This window comes from Cydia fagiglandana, chromosome 20, assembly GCF_963556715.1.
Source record: "Cydia fagiglandana chromosome 20, ilCydFagi1.1, whole genome shotgun sequence".
Classification (NCBI taxonomy): domain Eukaryota; kingdom Metazoa; phylum Arthropoda; class Insecta; order Lepidoptera; family Tortricidae; genus Cydia; species Cydia fagiglandana.
Window position 1 is genome coordinate 5,298,980 of NC_085951.1, and position 20,823 is coordinate 5,319,802.

The window sequence follows — 20,823 nt, forward strand, 5'->3', positions numbered from 1 at the left end:
TATAAGATTTATAAGTGACGATCAGATAAAGATTCTGCTACCTAGGGTAATTGTGTCTGTTTGCCGTCCAGTGCCTGTTTCCGTCCACTTGGCGGAGTTGCTACAAAGAATTGCGGAAAATTTGAATAGAAACAAGCCTTCTCACACATGTTTGGATTTGTTGCAATCCATAATGTCTAAGCAATATTTTTACCAAAATAAAAGTGTTATTTGACAAATAGCGGCTTAAATAAAAATTATGTAAGTGGCGGCATTGCACCCAAAGCCTGAAAACGTCATTTTGCAAGAAAAAGAAAGTGTTGGCGGCAAATGTTCACGGTAAGTTTATTAATTAATTTAGCTAGTTTAAGTTACGTTATTGGCCCATACTGCAACTTAAAAGTATAATAAACGCAATTTTAAGTGTTTTTTATAGTTTTTTCATAATAATCTTTGATAAATTTAGTGGACGAATACTGACATACTAATTTTGAAAAATATTTAGTTTCCGACCACACGGACGGTAACTGGAACAGCTAGGTGAGTATTTGTTATGGTCGTTTTACTTCAAAAGACTTATAAACTACTATATATTTTCTCTTAAAATGATGTTTCTTGCTTATAAGATTATACATTTTAGTTTTCGTCCACGATTTTGTCACTGTTGCTTGATTAAAATCATATTTAAAATACGTGGTCGAAAACTAAAAATAGCTTTAAATATTGTTTCAGTTTCCGTCCATGTACTATGAGTGGTGTAGACGAGATTTATTATTACATGATTACAGAGGGCGAAAATAGCAATTCGTGGATGAGTTTCGATTTTGTTCGACGAAATGAAAGAATTGAACTGAGTCCGACAATGAGACGATTCCACGAATTGCTATTCCCACTGGAGCATAGTGCTTTGCTCCAAATATGCGAGGAAATAAGTTTAAATAGGCAATTAATTATTTAAGCATCAAGCATTACTCGAATCTTAATATAAAAAATGTCAAATACCTACGATTTTCCCTCCTTAATATTAAAAAAAAAATAAAGCAATTTTAAGAACGCGTATCCAGACTAGTCAATTTTTTGCCAATCTGATTAAATTGCCCGATCGAATCAGGACGTGCGGACGCAAACGACAATTTGGCTCGCCGAATTCAACCGCCGATAATGCCCGATATTATCGATAAAATGAGATGCAAGAATACTATATAATTTGTGACGCCAGTATTTTCGTTCTGGGGTATTTTTTCAATTTAGAGGGCTCTAATATTACCATAAATCTAAAATTGGTGATTAAATTGGAGATTGACGCCAATTTCATTTCATCCCGTCTGGATACCGCTTGTTTCGCAAACCAGTTAACCTTAAGCCCGCTCCACACTCGTGCGCGAATCGCGGCGCGAAGCCGCGAACGCAAGCGTGGAGTCGAGATCACAGATCTGCGAAATCGACTCCACACTCGCATTCGTGGCTCCGCACCGCAACTCGCGCACGAGTGTGGAGCGGGCTTTAAAATAATTGAAATGTCTATGATTATTAAGCAGTATTTACACGATGTTACAAAATAGTCCTGCAAGAACGAGACATATAATTGTCTCCCTACCTCGCTCTATATCCTACAGCATGAACTGATAGCTGTACCAGGCCGTGTGGATGCTGGTTTAATAAGTATCTGTTTTTCGCTCTCACTTAAGCCCCGCATTCACACTCCTACCTTGTAGGCCGCCTCGTAGGCCGCCTCGTTGGGTAGGATTGTGTATGGGGGTTGCAGACTACGAGCCGTCCTACCGTTTAGCCGTTTGTAGGACGGTAGGAGTGTGAATGTGTGGCTTTATAAAACTGCGTCCTTAAAAGCCATCTCTTTCTCGCTCTCACTCATGGGTGCGGTTGTCTGTTACACGGCTTTAATGGACATACATACGGCGGATCACCTTACACACGATCGAACATGCGCCGGACCGCAAAGTCGCGGTCCGGGCGTCTGTAAGGCCAAGCGCGTACCACGAGTTTAATTTTTGCGACACGATTTTAAGCCCCCTACAGACTATGCGCGTTCTCGTACTCGCGTTCGCGGCTTCGCGCCGCGATTCGCGCACGAATGTGGAGGAGGCTTTACAATCACGCTGTAATTTATCGCAGAAAATTCACTGCGCGCACTGCGATGAAAAGTCGACGATTTGTTCATTCTCGACATGGATTTCGTACCAGTCGCTTGTCGTGAAACAATATGCAATCGCTGTATGACTTTGAGTATTTATACCACAAAGGTGATCTCCTTCTATTTCTATAATTAAACGGTCAACATCTAGCGTCTCATCTTGTGACTCCATTGGAGAAGCAGGTTCCGATATGTTGACTCTTGGAGAGCGAAATGCCGACTGAGGTCCGGGTGCGATTTTATTATCGCAGTGCGCGCGGGGCCATACAACTCCGTATGCTGCAATTCACTTTGTGACAATCGCGTCGCGAGCAGTCGCGGAAAAATGTGACAAATCACAATTTTAAAATCGCTGCGATTTTTTTGTCGCATATGCGCGCACTGCCGTTTATATGACATACGTTACATTTCTGCGACTAAATTATCGCGCGACAAAAAGTCGTGGTGCGCGCTTGGCCTAATATTTTACATATTATTTATCATAGATTCTTTATAAGGCACCATCATACACGACACGAGCTGTTTTTCTAAAGAATTTCAGTGCCTAAATCTCTATGGGCAATTAATTAATTCAGAATGAACTCCCTCACGACTATGACCATACATAGAGATCTTTTCCTACAAAAAAATAAATTATTGAATGACCATGTATATTCAGACTCTGAATTTCTCAAATAATAATACAGTGAAACCTGGATAAGTGAAATCTCAAGGGACGAGCAAATTTGTCTCACTTAAAGAGGTTTTCCACTTACACAGGCTCCCAGTTAGCCAGGTACAAATAAATTTATGTCTCATTTACAGAGGGTTCCATTAATAGAGGTGAGAATAGAGTATATTTCAGTTATAGAGGTGGTTAATAAGGTATTTAGTAATTATCTTTAAAAATAAATAAGGTAAAATAATCCTTGTCCCTAAATATTTTTTAAGTCTGTTGAAATATTTCTTTGAATTTATTTTGAATGATTCTCCAAAGGATAGATAGTTGAAAATTAAATTAAATTTGATACGGACTTCATTGCGTATTAGAAATTTAATAAATAATAAATGAAATTTTTTTTCGTGTTACTTGTCAAAATTTCAGCTTTCGTTTCGATAGTTTTAACTACTTACATAAATTAACTAACTAAATCAAACTTGAAGTTGTTTAGACACAATTAGGCAAATGCGGAATTTATGGATAGACTAAGAGTTAGTAAGAATACGGAAATTGTTAATGAAGTCCAAGTAAGAGAGGTCATAGATTGACGTTATCTCAGATACAGAAGTCAATTCCCTATAAAATTCTAAAAAACAATTAGGAAAATGTAATCTTATAAATATAGTCTCAGTAAAAGAGGTAAAATACACTCTCTGTCTCAATTATAGAGGTCAATGTGACTATAAAATCACGACAACAAATAGAGGTTCGTTTTTTCTCAGTAACAGAGGTAATTCAGTGCTAAAGTGTCGGGACCGCACCATGAGTCCCAGCTATAGAGGTTTCTCACTTATCCAGGTCCCACTTAACCAGGTTTCACTGTATAATATAAATAATATTATCTAAAGTTGATAAATAGATTGTATTAGATTGTTAGTAATTTAAGAAAAACAAGTTAAATATCTGTTATTAATAAAATAAAAGTGGGTAGGTATTATAATTATAACTGGTGTTTATCTTAATAATGCATCTGCATTAGTTTTTCCTATACATAAATTAACACAAGAAAACAAATAACTATCATATATTTAAGTGGGTATTTCATGATAAATTTTATTGTCCAGCTACTCTGGCAGCTCCGATAAGTTGATGAAAACTAACGCAATGACCCTAGCTATATACAACAAAACTAAGCCAGTACTAGTAACGTACATAGCTTAAAAATAAATGAATCCTTATTATATTGATATTATATATTATAAATGCGAATGTAACACTGTTTGTCGGTCTACTGAGGAAGGAAATATATATAAATATTTATCACGAAAATAACCATTCTACACGGTCGAAGTCGCGGGCAGAAGCTAGTAACTAACTAAGAATTATCTATATAACATAAAAACAAAAAAATAAAGATAGGTATAATTGATTTTCAATGCAATAATGCACCCTACAGTACTTTTTCATACAGTGGACGAAAACTGACTCATATGTGGACGAAAAGTAGCTCACAGGCGGACGGAAACTGAAATAACCCTACTTTTTCAAAATATATTTTTTATAAAATAAACCGTAAATATTATTTAAGGTCACGTAATATTAACCTAAAATAGACAATATGAGCAATACAAACAAATATAGCACATTTAAGTAAGACTACTTAAATATTTATTTTTTTGCATTTCAAAGTAGGCATCTCCTATAATTGGACGGTATCTGACACAATTACCCTACATGACCTAAAAATAACAGTAAAAAAATTTGCAAGCAATTGCGTAAAAAAATTTTTTATGTAAGTATACTATAATTTTATATCATTTATATTCCATCGATTTGATATTTACTTACTTAAAAAACTAAGTGTAATCCGATAAAAAAAAAATACACACCAAATTCATTTCGTGATCACCACCTTTTCCAGTTTATAATTCTCACAAAAAATTGTTTATTATATTCACTTTTCATTCACACACCACAGAACACCAAAGACAATTACGCTTTCCCGCGCTTTTCGCGGAAGATCTGACATTTCGGCACAAGCTCGCGCTACGGAAGGAAAATGGCGACTGCCGCGAGATTGCGGCTACGGCGCGCTTTAGCCGTTATAAACAAATCGTACTTTGAGATTAGCTAGCTTTGCTAGCAGCATCGATACGTCATCAGGAATACCCGATGTTATTACCAAAGTCCAAATCTATTCGGCAACAAAAACTATGGTCAAAGTTCGGGCCTGTTAACGATTTCTGGTGTGCATAAAACGCATATATGCAAGGTCTAGCAATAAAAACTAAGGTCAAAGTCCACGTCTGTTAATTGTATAATACTTACCTAACAATTTTTTGTCTCGCAATTCGCAAACCGCATGCTACTAAATAAATTTCAAGGTGCAAAAGTCTAGCAACAAAAACTTTCGTCAAAGTTCAGCTCACGTAATTGCCAAAAATGTTCAATCAAACAGAACATGCATTTTTGCATTTGGACTATTTTTTTACATTTATTTAAATAAAATATCGATGTGCTGACATTTGGTGAAATCTCTTCTTCTTCTCCCTGGCGTTATCCCGGCATTTTTGCCACGGCTCATGGGAGCCTGGGGTCCGCTTGACATTTGGTGAAGTAGGTAATAATCTAATAATTACTCTTGATCGGGCCCGTTGGCAGGTGTGGATCTAATCGGCTCGAGCAGACAGATTTTAAATTTTATGACGCATTCCTGAGGATAAGGAGTTGCTAAGCTCAAATTAAGTAGACATTTTTTTTTCAAAAATGTGTTTGTGTGTCAAATATTTATATTTCGTAAAACGGAAAACGACTTTACTCGGACCCGTTGGCCATGTCCATATGGATTAATAAGCCACGACAGTCACGACAAGAACAAGAATATATCGAACCCATCGAACAACAACTTCTTAGAAAAAAAAGTACCTATTCAATAATAACTTCGTAGTCCTAGATGACCACAAAGGTTAACCGGTACTTAGGTAGCTTATTATAAGAACAAGTAAACCACAAATCTCTGAACAATAGATCGTTGAAGATGTGTTGAAGTGTCCCCGTATTGTTGTCCGCTTTCCGTTCAATAATAAAAATAAATTCTATTATGATTACTTCATTTATTCCTTCGGATTTACAGGAAAAATAGGTGATAACAGTCAAATGTTAATCATTACCTACTTGTAAATGGGTACGTAACTAGTTAAATTGCTGGCATTTATAGTATTGTTTATTATATTGAAAAACTTGAAAATTGTCTTTATCGCCTAGTCGCCTAGCTAACGTATTAAAATATGTGTACCTACTCTTTTTATTTTTACCCGACTGCGCGACGCAAAGGAGGGTAATGTGTTTATCAGCCTATATATGTATGTATGTATGTATGTATGTATGTATGTATGTATGTATGTTTGTTCCTATGTGGCACTCCAGAGACCAAACGCGTGAACCGATTTTGATAATTCTTACGTCAATCGAACCGTCTTACTCTTGCGTGTCATGCGTGTGTCACTAAAGACATGACAGTAATCAAAATTCAATATGGCGACAACCAGACGCCAGAACCAAAATTGAAAAAAAAAAAGTTAACGAAATATGTCGAGTGGGGTATCACTGAATAGGTATTTAAAAATCAGTTATAGGTTTCTTTTACAGTTTTTCATTTAGAGTGACCATTTAAAATCTATAACGTTATAAAGTTATAGTAATTCTGTTCAGTATTAATACTGCACTGCGCGACGCACAGGAGGCCAATGTGACTATGTGACTACTGACTATCCTATAATATAAATAAAAATATTATAATGAAGCCTATATGTACGTACGTATTTATTTAAGTATAAGTACTAGCTGTGCCCGCAGCTCCGCCCGCGTGGAATTCGGTCTGTGTCAGTAAGCGACTTATTTCTAAGCCTAATTTCTCTCCCTCTCCCCTGAAAGCGGAACTTGAAGTAAAGTTGACAGATGGATATGCTAGAGGACTGTAGTCCAGATAAAATATTTTACAATTAGGTACCACTGAAAAAACTACACTCCAAAATCAATAGTTTTTTTCGCCCTTATTCAAATTTTACACGTGATTTAAACTACAGAGTAGTAGATGTACCTATATCGGAGGATACAGTAAGGTATACGCGCGCGAGCGAAAGCGAAGCGGCCTGCCTGGCTAGAGCGCCACCCACTCACCGTGGTCTTCTTCAGGATCTTCCTGAGGAAGATCACGTGCCCATTGTAACCTCAATGCGTTGCGAGACTTTCGCGAATGATTCGATTTTTTTCGGGAAGGCATGGTAATGCGTATAAAATGCGAGTCCCAAATCGTTTCACTCCGCAAACGACCAGTGCCAGATTAAGATATTTGATGCCCTAAGCATTTCTAGACCATGGTGCCCCCTCTCCCTAGGGTCATCGAGATTACATTGAATTTTTTTGGTAATTTGAGTGACGTTCATTGCCGCATTACAGCTGAGAATGGAAATCAGTCACATAATTTTATCACGAAAATTGACAGTGCTGCAGCAGTAACGTTACAACAGAGTAAAGCTGCTGCAGTCGCCACCCGAATGTCACCTTTATTATATGTTATAATGTAATTGAAAATTTTTCGATATATATATAAAACGCAATTTGATAGACAGTTGTACATTTTTACTTTTAGTCCCAACCAGGCGCGAATCCAGGACTTCATACAGAGAAGGGATGGGACAGTTTTCTATCAGCCTAGCTTCGCATGGGGCTCGATATTTAAGGGTCTCGAGGTTGTTTTCATATAGAAAAGATGCAAGAAAGCAGAGCTTGGAATTGACCAAGTTAAGTGAATGTGAAGTCTGAGCAAGGCAGAAGGCCCAGCTGCGAAAGAAGAAAGCTTGGATTTGGATCCACGCCCAAGTGTAATTAAGGCAGAGCGTGTTGATATGTGTTTATTTTACCACTACGTAAAACTCATTTTTAGTTTTCTTGATTACTTAATTTTTCCTCAGTTCCCCAAAAGATGGCACTGTGCAATGAGGAGCAATTAATTTACTGTCGTTTAATTTTGTTGTATTATTAATTTATTAAATCAACATATTTATTCAATTATTTTTGTTGATATCCGTAACCCCTCTTCTAAACATAGAGTTAATTTGGCAAAATTTTTCCTCGGTGGCTTATTCATGTCACAACGTATTAAATTCAGCGCCATCTGTTAGTTTACCAGGGTACTCAATAGTGGTAGCACATATTTGAAAAAAGTTTGCCCCTCCTTCCTAACTAGCGCCATAAGATTCAGGGGCAAACTTAAGTCAATCGATTTTTGTGGCTACCCCCCCTTTTAGGGGTTGAATTTTTATAGCCTATAACCTGGCCGGGAATTTTCTCGACAGATTAGTAAAGTTTTCATCAAAATCCGTTCAGCCGTTTTCACGTGATGCGCGTTCAAATAAACAGACAAACAGACAAAAATTCTAAAAACTTTTGGAACGTGTTCTGTTATCGATTCTAAGTATCCCCAGCCAACTTTATTTCAAATATCTTCCATGTACAGACTTTCGACCGTCTTCAGCTTTATTATATGTATATAGGATATAGATGTACAGACTTTCGACCGTCTTCAGCTTATTTATATGTATATAGATATATAGATAGATAGAAGAAGATGTATGTATGCAAGTATAAAAAGTTGACACTTGACATACTATATGTCAAGTGGTGTCATATCGTTATGTAAGTACCTATTTATTAAATTATATTTTTTACGTTTCCCTTATCATTAAATTTGATTAGAATAGGTACCTAAGATAATACTAACTAAAAAGTGTTAAATAAAAAAAGATAATTTAGAAAATAAAAAAACCCGACTGCAAAAAGCTATCTTTACAATATAATAAAAAAACTGAAAAGAAAAAAACAAGTTCAGTAGTCGAGAACATTGAATCAGTTTCATGATTAACATTTCGTATGTCAATTTGGACCTTGGAGTTTAAAAATAAAGTCCAAATCGCTTGTGACGGATCCGGAACGAGGCATACAAATCGTTATGGCACAGATAAAACAAACTATACATTCTTATACGAAACAGCAACTTTAACAGTCGGGACCCATTATTGTCAACATTAGTGCCGCAGCCTAGACTTTTAATGGGTCCCGACTGTTGAAGTTGCTGTTTCGTATAAGAATGTATAGTTTGTTTTATCTGTGTCATAACGATTTGTATGCCTCGTTCCGGATCCGTCACAAGCGATTTGGACATTATTTTTAAACTCCAAGGTCCAAATTGACATACGAAATGTTAATCATGAAACTGATTCAATGTTCTCGACTACTGAACTTGTTTTTTTCTTTTCAGTTTTTTTATTATATTCTAAAGATAGCTTTTTGCAGTCGGGTTTTTTTGTTTTCTAAATTATCTTTTTTGTTACTTAAAAGCTTTGAAAGTCATTTTACAGTACATATAGTGCTACTTTACTGCCCTAAGGCGGGATTAAAGAGAATACGTGCCTATGTCAAAAAATTGAAGGGCCATGTGTACTACAACGTTTTACGTTGTACAATACACGTGCGAAAAGGTAGGTCGCAACTCGTGTCAATTTAAAACACTCCCTTCGGTCGTCTTGCAATTTATCGCCATTCGTTGCGACTACTTTTCCCACTTATATCGTAATAATGTACCTATTATACCTACCTACTATTTCCAGACCTATTTAAATGCATGTTGTGTCACCAATGTGTGTAAATTTTTTTTTTGTGTTATTTAATTGATTTCTTCAAAAATTTTAACTTAACTTTTCAGGTTGGGTTAAATTGAAATAATTGCACTAGATTAATTAAACATATAATTGATACGAATTATTTGTAGTACATTTCTAAAAAAAATATACCTAAGTTACAGCATGTGGAAGGATTTCTACGTCTAAGTAAGTAGATTACGAGTAAATAAGAGTGACAATGGCAACTTACGGAAGACTGGTGACATTTTTATGTCATAATTGCGTAATAGGACGATTGTTCACAACAATAATTATTTAATTAGACGCAAAGACAAACAAACAAAATTACTTCAATTGGTATGTATGTACTTAATGAATGTAGTGATATATAATATATAATATGTAATGATATATCCTACATTACACGAAACTCGTAACCGAACGGACCCTAAGAAGGCTGTAAAATACAGACCAAAAATAAAACGACATTATACCTAACATTGTTCTGATTATTGTTTAACCCAATTAAAAATTTTTGTATTCTAATTTATTGCCAAAGCCGTTAACGTTTAAGAAATTGTTATTTATTAAACACTTACACACTTTACTTAATTCAGTCGTCCTAACTGGCATATATCCTAACTAGGATCTTAAAAACGATTTTTCTAGATGCTTTCTAATTAGTGTAGGTAGTCCTTGGAGGATATAACCAAATGGAGACGCCTTGTTTGTAGGTACCCTTACGATTTAGAATTCATAATTAAGTAAGATATTATGTGAAGCGCGTAGGTATACCTATAAGATCAGTATACAATATACACTGTATACAGGGTGATTCATGAGACGTGAGCAGGACTAATCCTGCACACTCAGTAACTGATAATTGATCGATCACCGTCGTATTTAGGTGAAACAACTACACTTTTTCCTATTTTTTTACTTTTTGGTGAGGACAAATTTAATTCCCTACAATCATGGTCACCCTACAAGACCTAATTAATAAACATAAAACCTCTTTTACGAAGAAAATAAAATGTCAAACCTGAGTGAGATACGAGTTTTCAAAAGTAACCAGACCGTGATGACAGTGATGACATTCAATTTGACACAGAATATCGATAGTTTAGTATTCTAATGTTAGGGTGACCATCCATGTCGTAAATAAATTAATAACTTTTTTTTTCACCACGACTAGAAAATTAACGTTATCCTCACTAATACTGATAGGAAACAGTTGCTTATAATTTACGAAATGCGCAGTGTTAGTCCTGCTTACGTCTCCTGAATCATCCTGTATATACCGTCTGATTTCAGTTACAGAACGTATTACAAGAGTGGTAAATTAACTATTTATAAATCAAGGTGATGTGAATTTTCAGGGTTAGTGTTAAGAGCGCTCTTACAAGAAAAGTCGAAATAATGCAAAATTGATGATACTAGTCGACGAAATTCAGGACTTTGTGCTCATTATTAAAAACAATGAGTACTTGTTCCAGTAAAAAAATCTTCTTATCTTTTTAAATATCGTTGTAAATATTAGAAAAAGGACTTATTAAATTAGTAATGAATTTTTTTCTGATGGTCGTTTCCGAAAAACCGCGTCAAGCACTGAACGGCAAGCTCTTATTTGGAAATGTTGAGAAGTTTACTCTGCTAAACCTGGCTATTTTGTATTACTAATACCCTGTACTTTAGGCATATCAAACGATATTTTTCCTACATACCTTTGATAAAGAGAAAATCAAAGTAAAACGAACTCAATTTTCTCTCCGAAACAAGTGTCAATTTCTACGAAAATCTAATTAATATCGAAGTCATTTTCATACTCAAGCAATCTGCAACGTTTTCTTATACTGTTGGTATACATTAGTGTTTATGAAATTCTACTATAATTTTTTGGCAATTTTTTGAAAACTACTCTATATTACCGATGACGCGCGCTCGCCAGCTCAGTGCCGCGGCAGAGCTTGTACAGGCAGGACGTGTGTCGGTCGGCTCCGCACATTTTCAACGGCGACGACGAGGTTTTTTATCGTCGTGTGCGGCGGGCGCCGTGTAAAACGCTATACTGTGTGCGTGTAAACCGCAACGAGAGACTTTGATCCTAGCACTGTTTTTATAGTATTATAATTTATAATGGTACAATTTAATAAACTACCGGACAGGATTAAAAATATTTGAAACGACCTGACATTCTATATGTATTTATTTGACTCAAGATAGTACTCAGGGTCTGATGATGGAGCCGGAAGGTGGTCACCGGTACCAATCAACCATGTAACTAAACCACTTCGTGTTTGGGCACGTTTGATTCGGCTCAACAAGATCTTTGACTTAAGATAGTACTCAGGGTCTGATGATGGAGCCGGAAGGTGGTCACCAGTACCAGTCAACCATGCAACTAAACCACTTCGTGTTTGGGCTCGTTTGATTCGTCTCAACAAGATCTTTGACACAAGATAGTACTCAGGGTCTGATGATGGAGCCGGAAGGTGGTCACCGGTACCAATCAACCATGCAACTAAACCACTTCGTGTTTAGGCTCGTTTTATTCGTCTTAACAAGATCTTTGACACAAAATAGTACTCAGGGTCAAATGATGGAGCCGGAAGGTGGTCACCGGTACTAATCAACCATGCAACTAAACCATTTCGTGTTTGGGCTCGTTTGATTCGTCTCAACAAGATCTTTGACACAAGATAGTACTCAGGGTCTGATGATGGAGCCGGAAGGTGGTCACCGGTACCAATCAACCATGCAACTAAACCACTTCGTGTTTAGGCTCGTTTTATTCGTCTTAACAAGATCTTTGACACAAAATAGTACTCAGGGTCTGATGATGGAGCCGAAAGGTGGTCACCGGTACCAATCAACCATGCAACTAAACCACTTCGTGTTTGGGCTCGTTTGATTCGGCTCAACAAGATCTTTGACTTAAGATAGTACTCAGGGTCTGATGATGGAGCCGGAAGGTGGTCACCAGTACCAATCAACCATGCAACTAAACCACTTCGTGTTTAGGCTCGTTTTATTCGTCTCAACAAGATCTTTGACACAAGATAGTACTCAGGGTGTGATGATGGAGCCGGAATGTGGTCACCGGTACTAATCAACCATGCAACTAGTCCATGATTAGTCTCAACAAGATCTTTGACACTGAAGATACACAAGGTTTGATTATGGAGCTGAAAGGTGGCCACGGGTACCAGTCTATCATGTAACTGAACCACTTCGTGTTTAGGCACGTTTTATTCATCTCAACAAGATCTTTGACACAAGATAGTACTCAGGATCTGATGATGGAGCTCGAAGGTGGCGACGGGTACCTGTCTATCATGCAGTGTTGGCATCAATCTGAACTAAATCAATCCGGATTGATCAATCGAATTGACGCGTCAATCCGAATTGACCAATCCGAATTGATCAATTCGAATTGATTTAATTCTGATTGACGAGTCAATCCGATTGAATCAATTGGAATTAACGCATCAATCCTCAATTCGGATTAAATCAATTCTCAATCTAGATTAACCCCTTCCCCTTCCCTAAGATAAGAAAGGGTCCCTTTCCCTTCCCTAAGATTAGTTTTCAAAGGTGTCCTTTTTAGGGACTTACTTACTGGACTTAAAGTCGATATCTGAGGTTCCCAGAGGTTCGAAAACGTGTTCCTGATGTCAGTATTGACTGATGTCCCTTTTAGGGACATTTTTCGAAATTGGCCAATTACGTTCATATTCGTAATCGATGTCGACCATAGGTCCCGAAAAATTTTTCTGACGTCAGTATTGAAGGATGTCCCTTCCATTTCGGGACATTTTTTTAAATTGATCGTTGGCACTTTAAAATGATATCTGAGATTTCCAAAGCTTCCGTAACATGTTTCCGACGGCAATAAAGACGGAGTTTCCTTTTTTTTCTGGACATTTCGTCCAATTAACCGATTGCGTTCAAAATCGATATCTGAGGTGCCCAAAAGTTTCGAAACATGTTTCTGACGGCAATACCGAAAAATGACCTCTTTTCAGCAGGGTGGCGTAATGCAGGTAGTAAAGTAAGTACGCGGCTAAAGTGTAGAATCTAAATATTGCCGTTGAAACCATATTTTGCACCTCAGATATCGATTTTGAATGCAATCAGTCACTTTCAAAGAATGTCACTAAAATGTCCCAAAACAGGACACCTTTCAATATTGCAGTTGAAAAAATGTTTAGAAACCTCTGTTTACCTCAGATATCGATTTTAAACGCAATCTATAAATAATTTCTAGAAATGTCCCAAAAAAGGACATCTCTCAATATTTCCCTCGGAAACAAGTTTCGAAACCTTTGGGCACCTCAGATATCGATTTTGAACGCTATCGGTTAATTTCAAGGAAAGTCCCGAAAATGTTCCAAAAAGGACATCCTTCATATAGCCGTCGGAAACATGTTTCGGAACCTTTGGTAAACTCAGACACCGCTTTTGAACGCATTTGGTCAGTTTCACAAAAATGGCCTAAATAAAAAGGACATTAGGACCGATCAATTCGAATTAACGATTAGTAATCGTCAATCTTCAATCAGTAGATTTAGAATTAGTTTCGTCAATCGTCAATTCGAATTGATCGGTCAATTCTCAATCGTCAATTCGAATTGATTTTTTGCCAACACTGCTATCATGTAACTGAACCACTTCATGTTTGGGCTCGTTTGATTCGTCTCAACAAGACCTTGGACACAAGTTAGTACTCAGGGTCTGATGATGGAGCTGGACTGTGGCCACGGGTACCAGTCTACCATGTAACTGAACCACTTCGTGTTTGGGCTCGTTTGATTCGTCGCAACAAGATCTTTGACACAAGATACTACTCAGGGTCTGATGATGGAGCTCGAAGGTGGCGACGGGTACCAGTCTATCACATAACTGAACCACTTCGTGTTTGGGCTTCGTGTTTGGTTTATCACCTAGTGTCAAAGATCTTGTTGAGACGAATCAAACGAGCCTAAACACGAAGTGGTTTAGTTGCATGGTTGATTGGTACCGGGACCACCTTCCAGCTCCATCATCAGACTCTGAGTATCACCTAGTGTCAAAGATCTTGTTGAGACTAATCAAACGAGCCTAAACATGAAGTGGTTTAGTTGCATGGTTGATTGGTACCGGTGACCACCTTCCGGCTCCATCATCAGACTCTGAGTATCACCTAGTGTCAAAGATCTTGTTGAGACTAGTCAAACGAGCCTAAACATGAAGTGGTTTAGTTGCATGGTTGATTGGTACCGGTGACCAACTTCCAGCTCCATCATCAGACTCTGAGTATCACCTATATAGTGTCAAAGATCTTGTTGAGATGAATAAAACGAGCCTAAACACGATGTGGTTTAGTTGTATGGTTGATTGGTAATGGTGACCACCTTCCAGCTCCATCATCAGACCCTGAGTACTGTCTTGTGTCAAAGATCTTGTTGAGACGAATCAAACGAGCCCAAACACGAAATTGTTTAGTTACATGAGAGACTGGTACCCGTGGCCACCTTCCAGCTCCATCATCAGACCCTGTGTATCTTCAGTGTCAAAGATCTTGTTGAGACGAATCAAACGAGCCCAAACACGAAGTGGTTTAGTTACATGATAGACTGGTACCCGTGGCCACCTTCCAGCTCCATCATCAGACCCTGTGTATCTTCAGTTTCTTGTAACTTGTTTCTTGTAAATAAGCGAGTACCTATAATTTCTTTCGAGTAATATACGTTCATAAGTACGAGTATGGGGCTATTCATAAAGTACGTCGTTTCAAATGGGAGGAGGGGGGGAGGGGGTCTGGACATCGGATGATGGTAGCATGACGTAGGAGGAAACAGAGTCATCCGAAGCATGATTTTTGGATGATTTGAGGGATGAGGGGGTCAAAAATAGATGACGTAATTTATGAACAGCCCCTATGTACATTTGCACTGCATTTAGTATTTTCGTACTTACCAAATAACAGTTTTAGGACTTTATAAGTTAAGTACAGTTAGTGTTGTTATGGTTGATTTCAATATGCTTCGCGAAGGATCAAGAATGTTTAATCCATCATTGTAGTGGGAGTGTGGTAGAAGGGATCGGAATACTGAGCTCGCACGGCCTGCCGCAGCGCGTAAAATACCTAAACTCGCTCAACCCCGAAACGTAATAGCACTCTTAATTAGTGTTAATTTACACTTAATATTCATTCTGCATGTCTATTATAATACAGACTCTTACCGATATAGTTACGTGGTTAAAAATACGCATTGGCAATTAGACTAGAAATGCTAAGTGTAATAATTGATCTCATACGAGTGTGTTTTTTGTTACCGTCTACTTAGTTAGGTACTCTAGGAAAATACCAGAAGTATTTTCGTCACAGATGCTCCTCAAGGCGCTCGGGAAAAGGCTGAGGGAGGCAACGGGCGACCCCCTCGCGGGCAGCTTTCTCGCGCAGAGAATTGCCATTGCTGTTGCGGGAACGTTGCCTGCGTGTTGGGCACCCTCCCGAAGGCACCAAATTTTGATAGGTATTTTTAGTTATTTTAATTGTAGTTAGTTTTCGTTTTATATTCCTGTTTATGTCTTTTAGTAATTTAAATTTATATTAATAAAGTTCTTTATTGTACGGGTACTTCTTAGAAGTATTTTTAAGAAATAAAACTATGTAAATGGACTATATCGTCCCGATGTTTCGAACACGTTATCCACAATCCACAATAATGACAAACTAATTTTGAAATGACGAAAGATGCAAATTTTGAGTAGTTTCCTCGCAGGTAAAATTGACTTTTAAGTGATGATTATGAATGATGAATATTGGTGTGGAGATTTTTTTGGTAGCAAAAATTGTGTAACCTTCGGGCCTTAAAACCTTCACAAAGGTATAAGGTCTATTTATTATATGTACACCAACTTATTTACTTACTACACGTTCAAACTGTTGTTTGTGTTTAACCATTTTCCAGGTAACAACTGCGTTTTACGATTTTAAATAAACATACCTACGTTACGTTAGTATTTACAAGCACCGCTAGGTATTAAACACGGTACAATTCCTACGATAAGACCTGCAGAAAGTAGCGAAAATGTAAATACAAATAAATTGTTATAAAATGTACAAAGCAAAGTATGCAATGCACTTTTAAATATGTCCTACTTCCTGCATTTTCTAGCTTATTATATCACATGGTTAATTAATGCGAAGTGTGTGGAGGGACCAACGCAATGATCCTTAAGATTGAAAAGTAAAATATTACCCAGATAATTTCATTTAATTTAGAATGTAAAAATATTCAAACACAAAGAATTGATTGATTGATTAATAAAGTATCTAACCAATTGGTAGATAAAAATGTACTGCTTTTAGGCTGCCTTTCCTCTGCGGTACCTCAAGGCACCTAAGGACCACCATAATCGTGAAAAAGAAACCTAACAATCAATGGAAAAAGTAGCAATTAGCGACTCCTTGCGAAATTAATTAGTTTTAAGCGTGTGTAGACTGTGTAGTTATTTGTCGGTAACGTATTCTAATATAATTGCACATCGGTTACCGCGCACTGTTTTAGTGCAAAGGGAAAAGAATTAAAGGAATCGTATGCCAATAACAGTTAAAATTAAATCATCTTACGAGAGTTTATAATTTTTATATGTCTAGAATTCTAGAAGTGTGATTAGTATGACGACTTAAAAGATAAAGTTGCGTTGAGAGTTTATTAGGATCTTAAAACCGATATGTATCTCTAATTTTAAATTCGCTCCCATTAATGCTACATAGATTTCCGACGTGTAACATACCTAATAATTAAAGTTTATAATTATAAACATAGCTTACCGTTGATCCTGCCTGTATGTGGATTCTTTTGAGACTGTTGGGTATTAACAATTATACAAATTATCTAACCTCTTAACTAGACCGTAATAGTTCCTCTTCCGTCCAAGCCACAATAACACTAGACACCAAATAACAGAAGTCGAGCAAACTACGTTATCACTATTCACACATACCATGCATACGTGAACGTTAAAAAACCTCGCGAAATGTTTACTGTATGAACGCTCCACTTAGACTGAGCTAGTGGTTTTAATATGAATTAAGGAGATGACGGAAATAATATATGCCGCTTTGTTAGAGAAATTGAAGGTAATTTATTACTTATTGTTCAAAAAATAGGGTAGGCTATAACTGAGGGCCTACTGCGAACCACGTTCGATGTGTTGCCTCCCTCTCGCACTTTCGTACGAATTTACAAGTACGACAGAGAGGCAACACGTCGAACGTGGTTCGCGGTAGGCCCTCTGGATTCAAATGCGAGAATCTGGGAGTCTACCGGGAAAACCGAAAACCGCACATTGCGGGGATCTTTCTCTTTTACTCCAATGAAGGCGTAATTAGAGTAACAGAGAAAGATGCCCGCGATTTGCGAACTCCGATTTTCGCGGTTATAGCCCCGTTAATTCGTTTTTACTAGTTTTTAGGGGTTTTCGGATTCGTTATCTGTCACTTGTAGTAGTTGTAGTATACCGGGTGTGGCCTGTAATATGAGCAAAAAATTTAATTGTAGGCTGTACTCCTCATACTGATCAACATTTGTTCAGCGACTTTTTAAAATAACTTGTACTTTGATTTTTAATACACTTTAAAGGTTATTCAAAGACGCAATGTATTGCGAATTTTGTTATGTTTAAGGCTTGACAAGCAACGTCAATCACAATGATATGACGTGGCGATGGCGTCCATTGAAGATAATATTTATTTTGTATGAAAAATAGGGAATCTAAATATTTCATAATTTTTAAAAGTTGTTGAACTAAAGTGTCACCGTTTGAGGAGTAAGTACAATCTATGTTTTAATTATTTTCTCATGTTACAGGCCACACCCGGTATACTACATACTGCAGCAGAAAAACTTGAAATGAACAAGATCACTCACCGGTACCTTAAATAAATGTGTTGCATAATATACATATTACCTAATTATGGTAATTAGAAAACTAAGTGCCGCGCCGCGGTAATTTATGTTTCAAACTAATTATAGACGTAAGAGCTAGAAATATTACGACTTACTTACTAGAAATTATGGTATTTTATACAAAACAGTAATGTTTTCAAAAGGTGGATGAAGGTTTTGTTGATTGATTTCAAACAGACTATATCAGAGTTTCACTCATTGACCGAGCGTTAGCTAAGGTTTCCTCTACAAGCCGCAATTTCTCCACCGCCTCTCGTGAAATTTCGTAAGCAGGTTCGATGATTAAATAGATTGTTGTGTCGAAAATGGTACTGTAGGGAACGATATTTATTTTTAAATAAGGCCCGAATATCCCTCAAAAGTGGGCTTTATTTCACGCATAAATTAGTTCACTAACCTTGCACAACAACTGTCGCCGACTTATCTTCTTCCTCGCGTTCGACATAACGACTTTAGACACAGTGAATCAAAAACACTCATTCGTCTCGCGCCTTTCCACAGTTTCCAACTAGAATTGTCTACTGATAAAGCTGTTTGTTTCATGTGGTTTAGATGTTAAACAAACATGTGTGATAATTTGATTAAATGTACAAGTAAACAGTCTAGCTTGGCTGATATCCAACTCATGAAGTCGCGAACAAGGCCTAATTCGAATGTCGGGAATAGAATAAATAGATTGATATCTTCTTTGGGTGCTTCCCAAATGAAGCGTCATAACTTCTAGCCGCCCAGAGACCTATAAAAAGGTCTCCTGTTCCATTCTAATTTGAACTTTGTGTTGACAAAATAAAATTTCATTTTGCTTGGCAAGGTTTGACGTATGGGCGGCTAGAGGATAAACAAGTTGTGAGTCATCGTATTGGCATTAAAATAACACCTTAGTGTGGGATTATGGGGCTCCCACATTTTGTTATAAAATGTTAAGTCCCTGTCACACGATGTTGTTTTTCTTATTATTGTTTTCGGGGGCCCTTGCCCCGTGGAACACTTTGACCCATTGCGTAGGGACCACACGATGAGTTATTCGGAACTTAAGTATGTACGGAATATAATTTGATATTTACCAAGTCGCTTTTCGGTGAAGGAAAACATCGTGAGGAAACCGGACTAATCCCAACAATACCTAGTTTCCCCTCTGGGTTGGATGGTCAGATGGCAGTCGCTTTTGTAAAAACTAGTGCTTACGCCAATTCTTGGCATAAGGTGCCAAGCGGACCCCAGGCTGGGAGCCTCTGAGCCGTGGCAAAATGCCGGGACAACGCTAAGAAGATGATGATCTAAGGAGTACCTAAGTATAGTTAGATGGATTTTATGGATTGTATTGTAGACAATATAAGGAGTACTTGCATATTTTGCAATGAAACAAGTAGGTAATATGTGCCCCTAGCCAATGCCGTTTGATTATGATTACTTACAGTATCTGATACGTCCAGCATTTTGAGTGTTTTACAAAACGCTACCGCCGCATCATCGCTTCAATGTCTCGGAATCGTGAAACCTGAAAAAGAAATATAACATTGAAAACCTGCTGTCACCTTCTTCTTCCTCGCGTTATCCCGGCATTTTGCCACGGCTCACATAGGAGCCTGGGGTCCGCTTGACAACTAAATCCCATGATTTGACGTAGGCACTAGTTTTTACGAAAGCGACTGCCATCTGACCTTCCAACCCAGAGGGGAAACTAGGCCTTATTGGGATTAGTCCGGTTTCCTCACGATGTTTTCCTTCACCGAAAAGCGACTAGTAAATATCAAATGATATTTCGTACATAAGTTCCGAAAAACTCATTGGTACGAGCCGGGGTTTGAACCCGCCACCTCCGGATTGCAAGTCGCACGCTCTTACCGCTAGGCCACCAGCGCACCTGCTGTCACCTTCTGTGTGTAGAATTCACGCCTAAGGCAAAGCCCCAAAGCCTGTGGCTGAAGTCTAACTTTAGTGATTACTGATACACATGCGCGTTGTCGACTCTTTTTAGATAAATGATTTGCTATGTAGGTATTTAGTTTAGGTACCACACATTCGAAGAAGTAGGTACAGTTACATATCTAATTCAATTACCATCATCGACAGTATTGTTTATAATATGTTTACCTAAATCACTCGCATGCTCGCATCTCTCACATCATTGAATTTGAAATATATTTTTAAAATAGCGCCACGTTCCAAAACTGTGTAATAGTGACAATCAAGTGACAATATAGTAGGTAATAGGTTAATCGAATATTTGTTGTATAATGGTTACCGATACATATAAATATTCAGCAACATAAAAATTATAACCTATCGATTCGCTTATTTTTTACTTATTGTCTTGCTTGGTTATCGGCGATCAAAGAATATAATACTCACTAGGAGAAGAACGGTAACTCCATACAAAAAAATGTCCCCAACCGTTTATACGTTTATACT

The 20,823-nt window shown here is 37.5% G+C and overlaps 1 protein-coding gene and 1 long non-coding RNA gene across 2 annotated transcripts in view; both read right to left on the reverse strand.

Annotated features, from left to right (window-relative positions):
* Nucleotides 1–18,933, reverse strand: part of LOC134674399 (calcium release-activated calcium channel protein 1-like) — a 43,317-nt gene extending 24,384 nt beyond the window's left edge. The window contains exon 1 of the mRNA XM_063532469.1: nucleotides 18,809–18,933. Coding sequence (XP_063388539.1) covers nucleotides 18,809–18,856 — 48 coding nt within the window. The 5' untranslated portion in view covers nucleotides 18,857–18,933. The remainder of the gene's footprint in view (nucleotides 1–18,808) is intronic.
* The window catches only part of LOC134674413 (uncharacterized), a 50,432-nt gene that overhangs the window by 24,384 nt on the left and 5,225 nt on the right, over nucleotides 1–20,823 (reverse strand). The window lies entirely within an intron of this gene.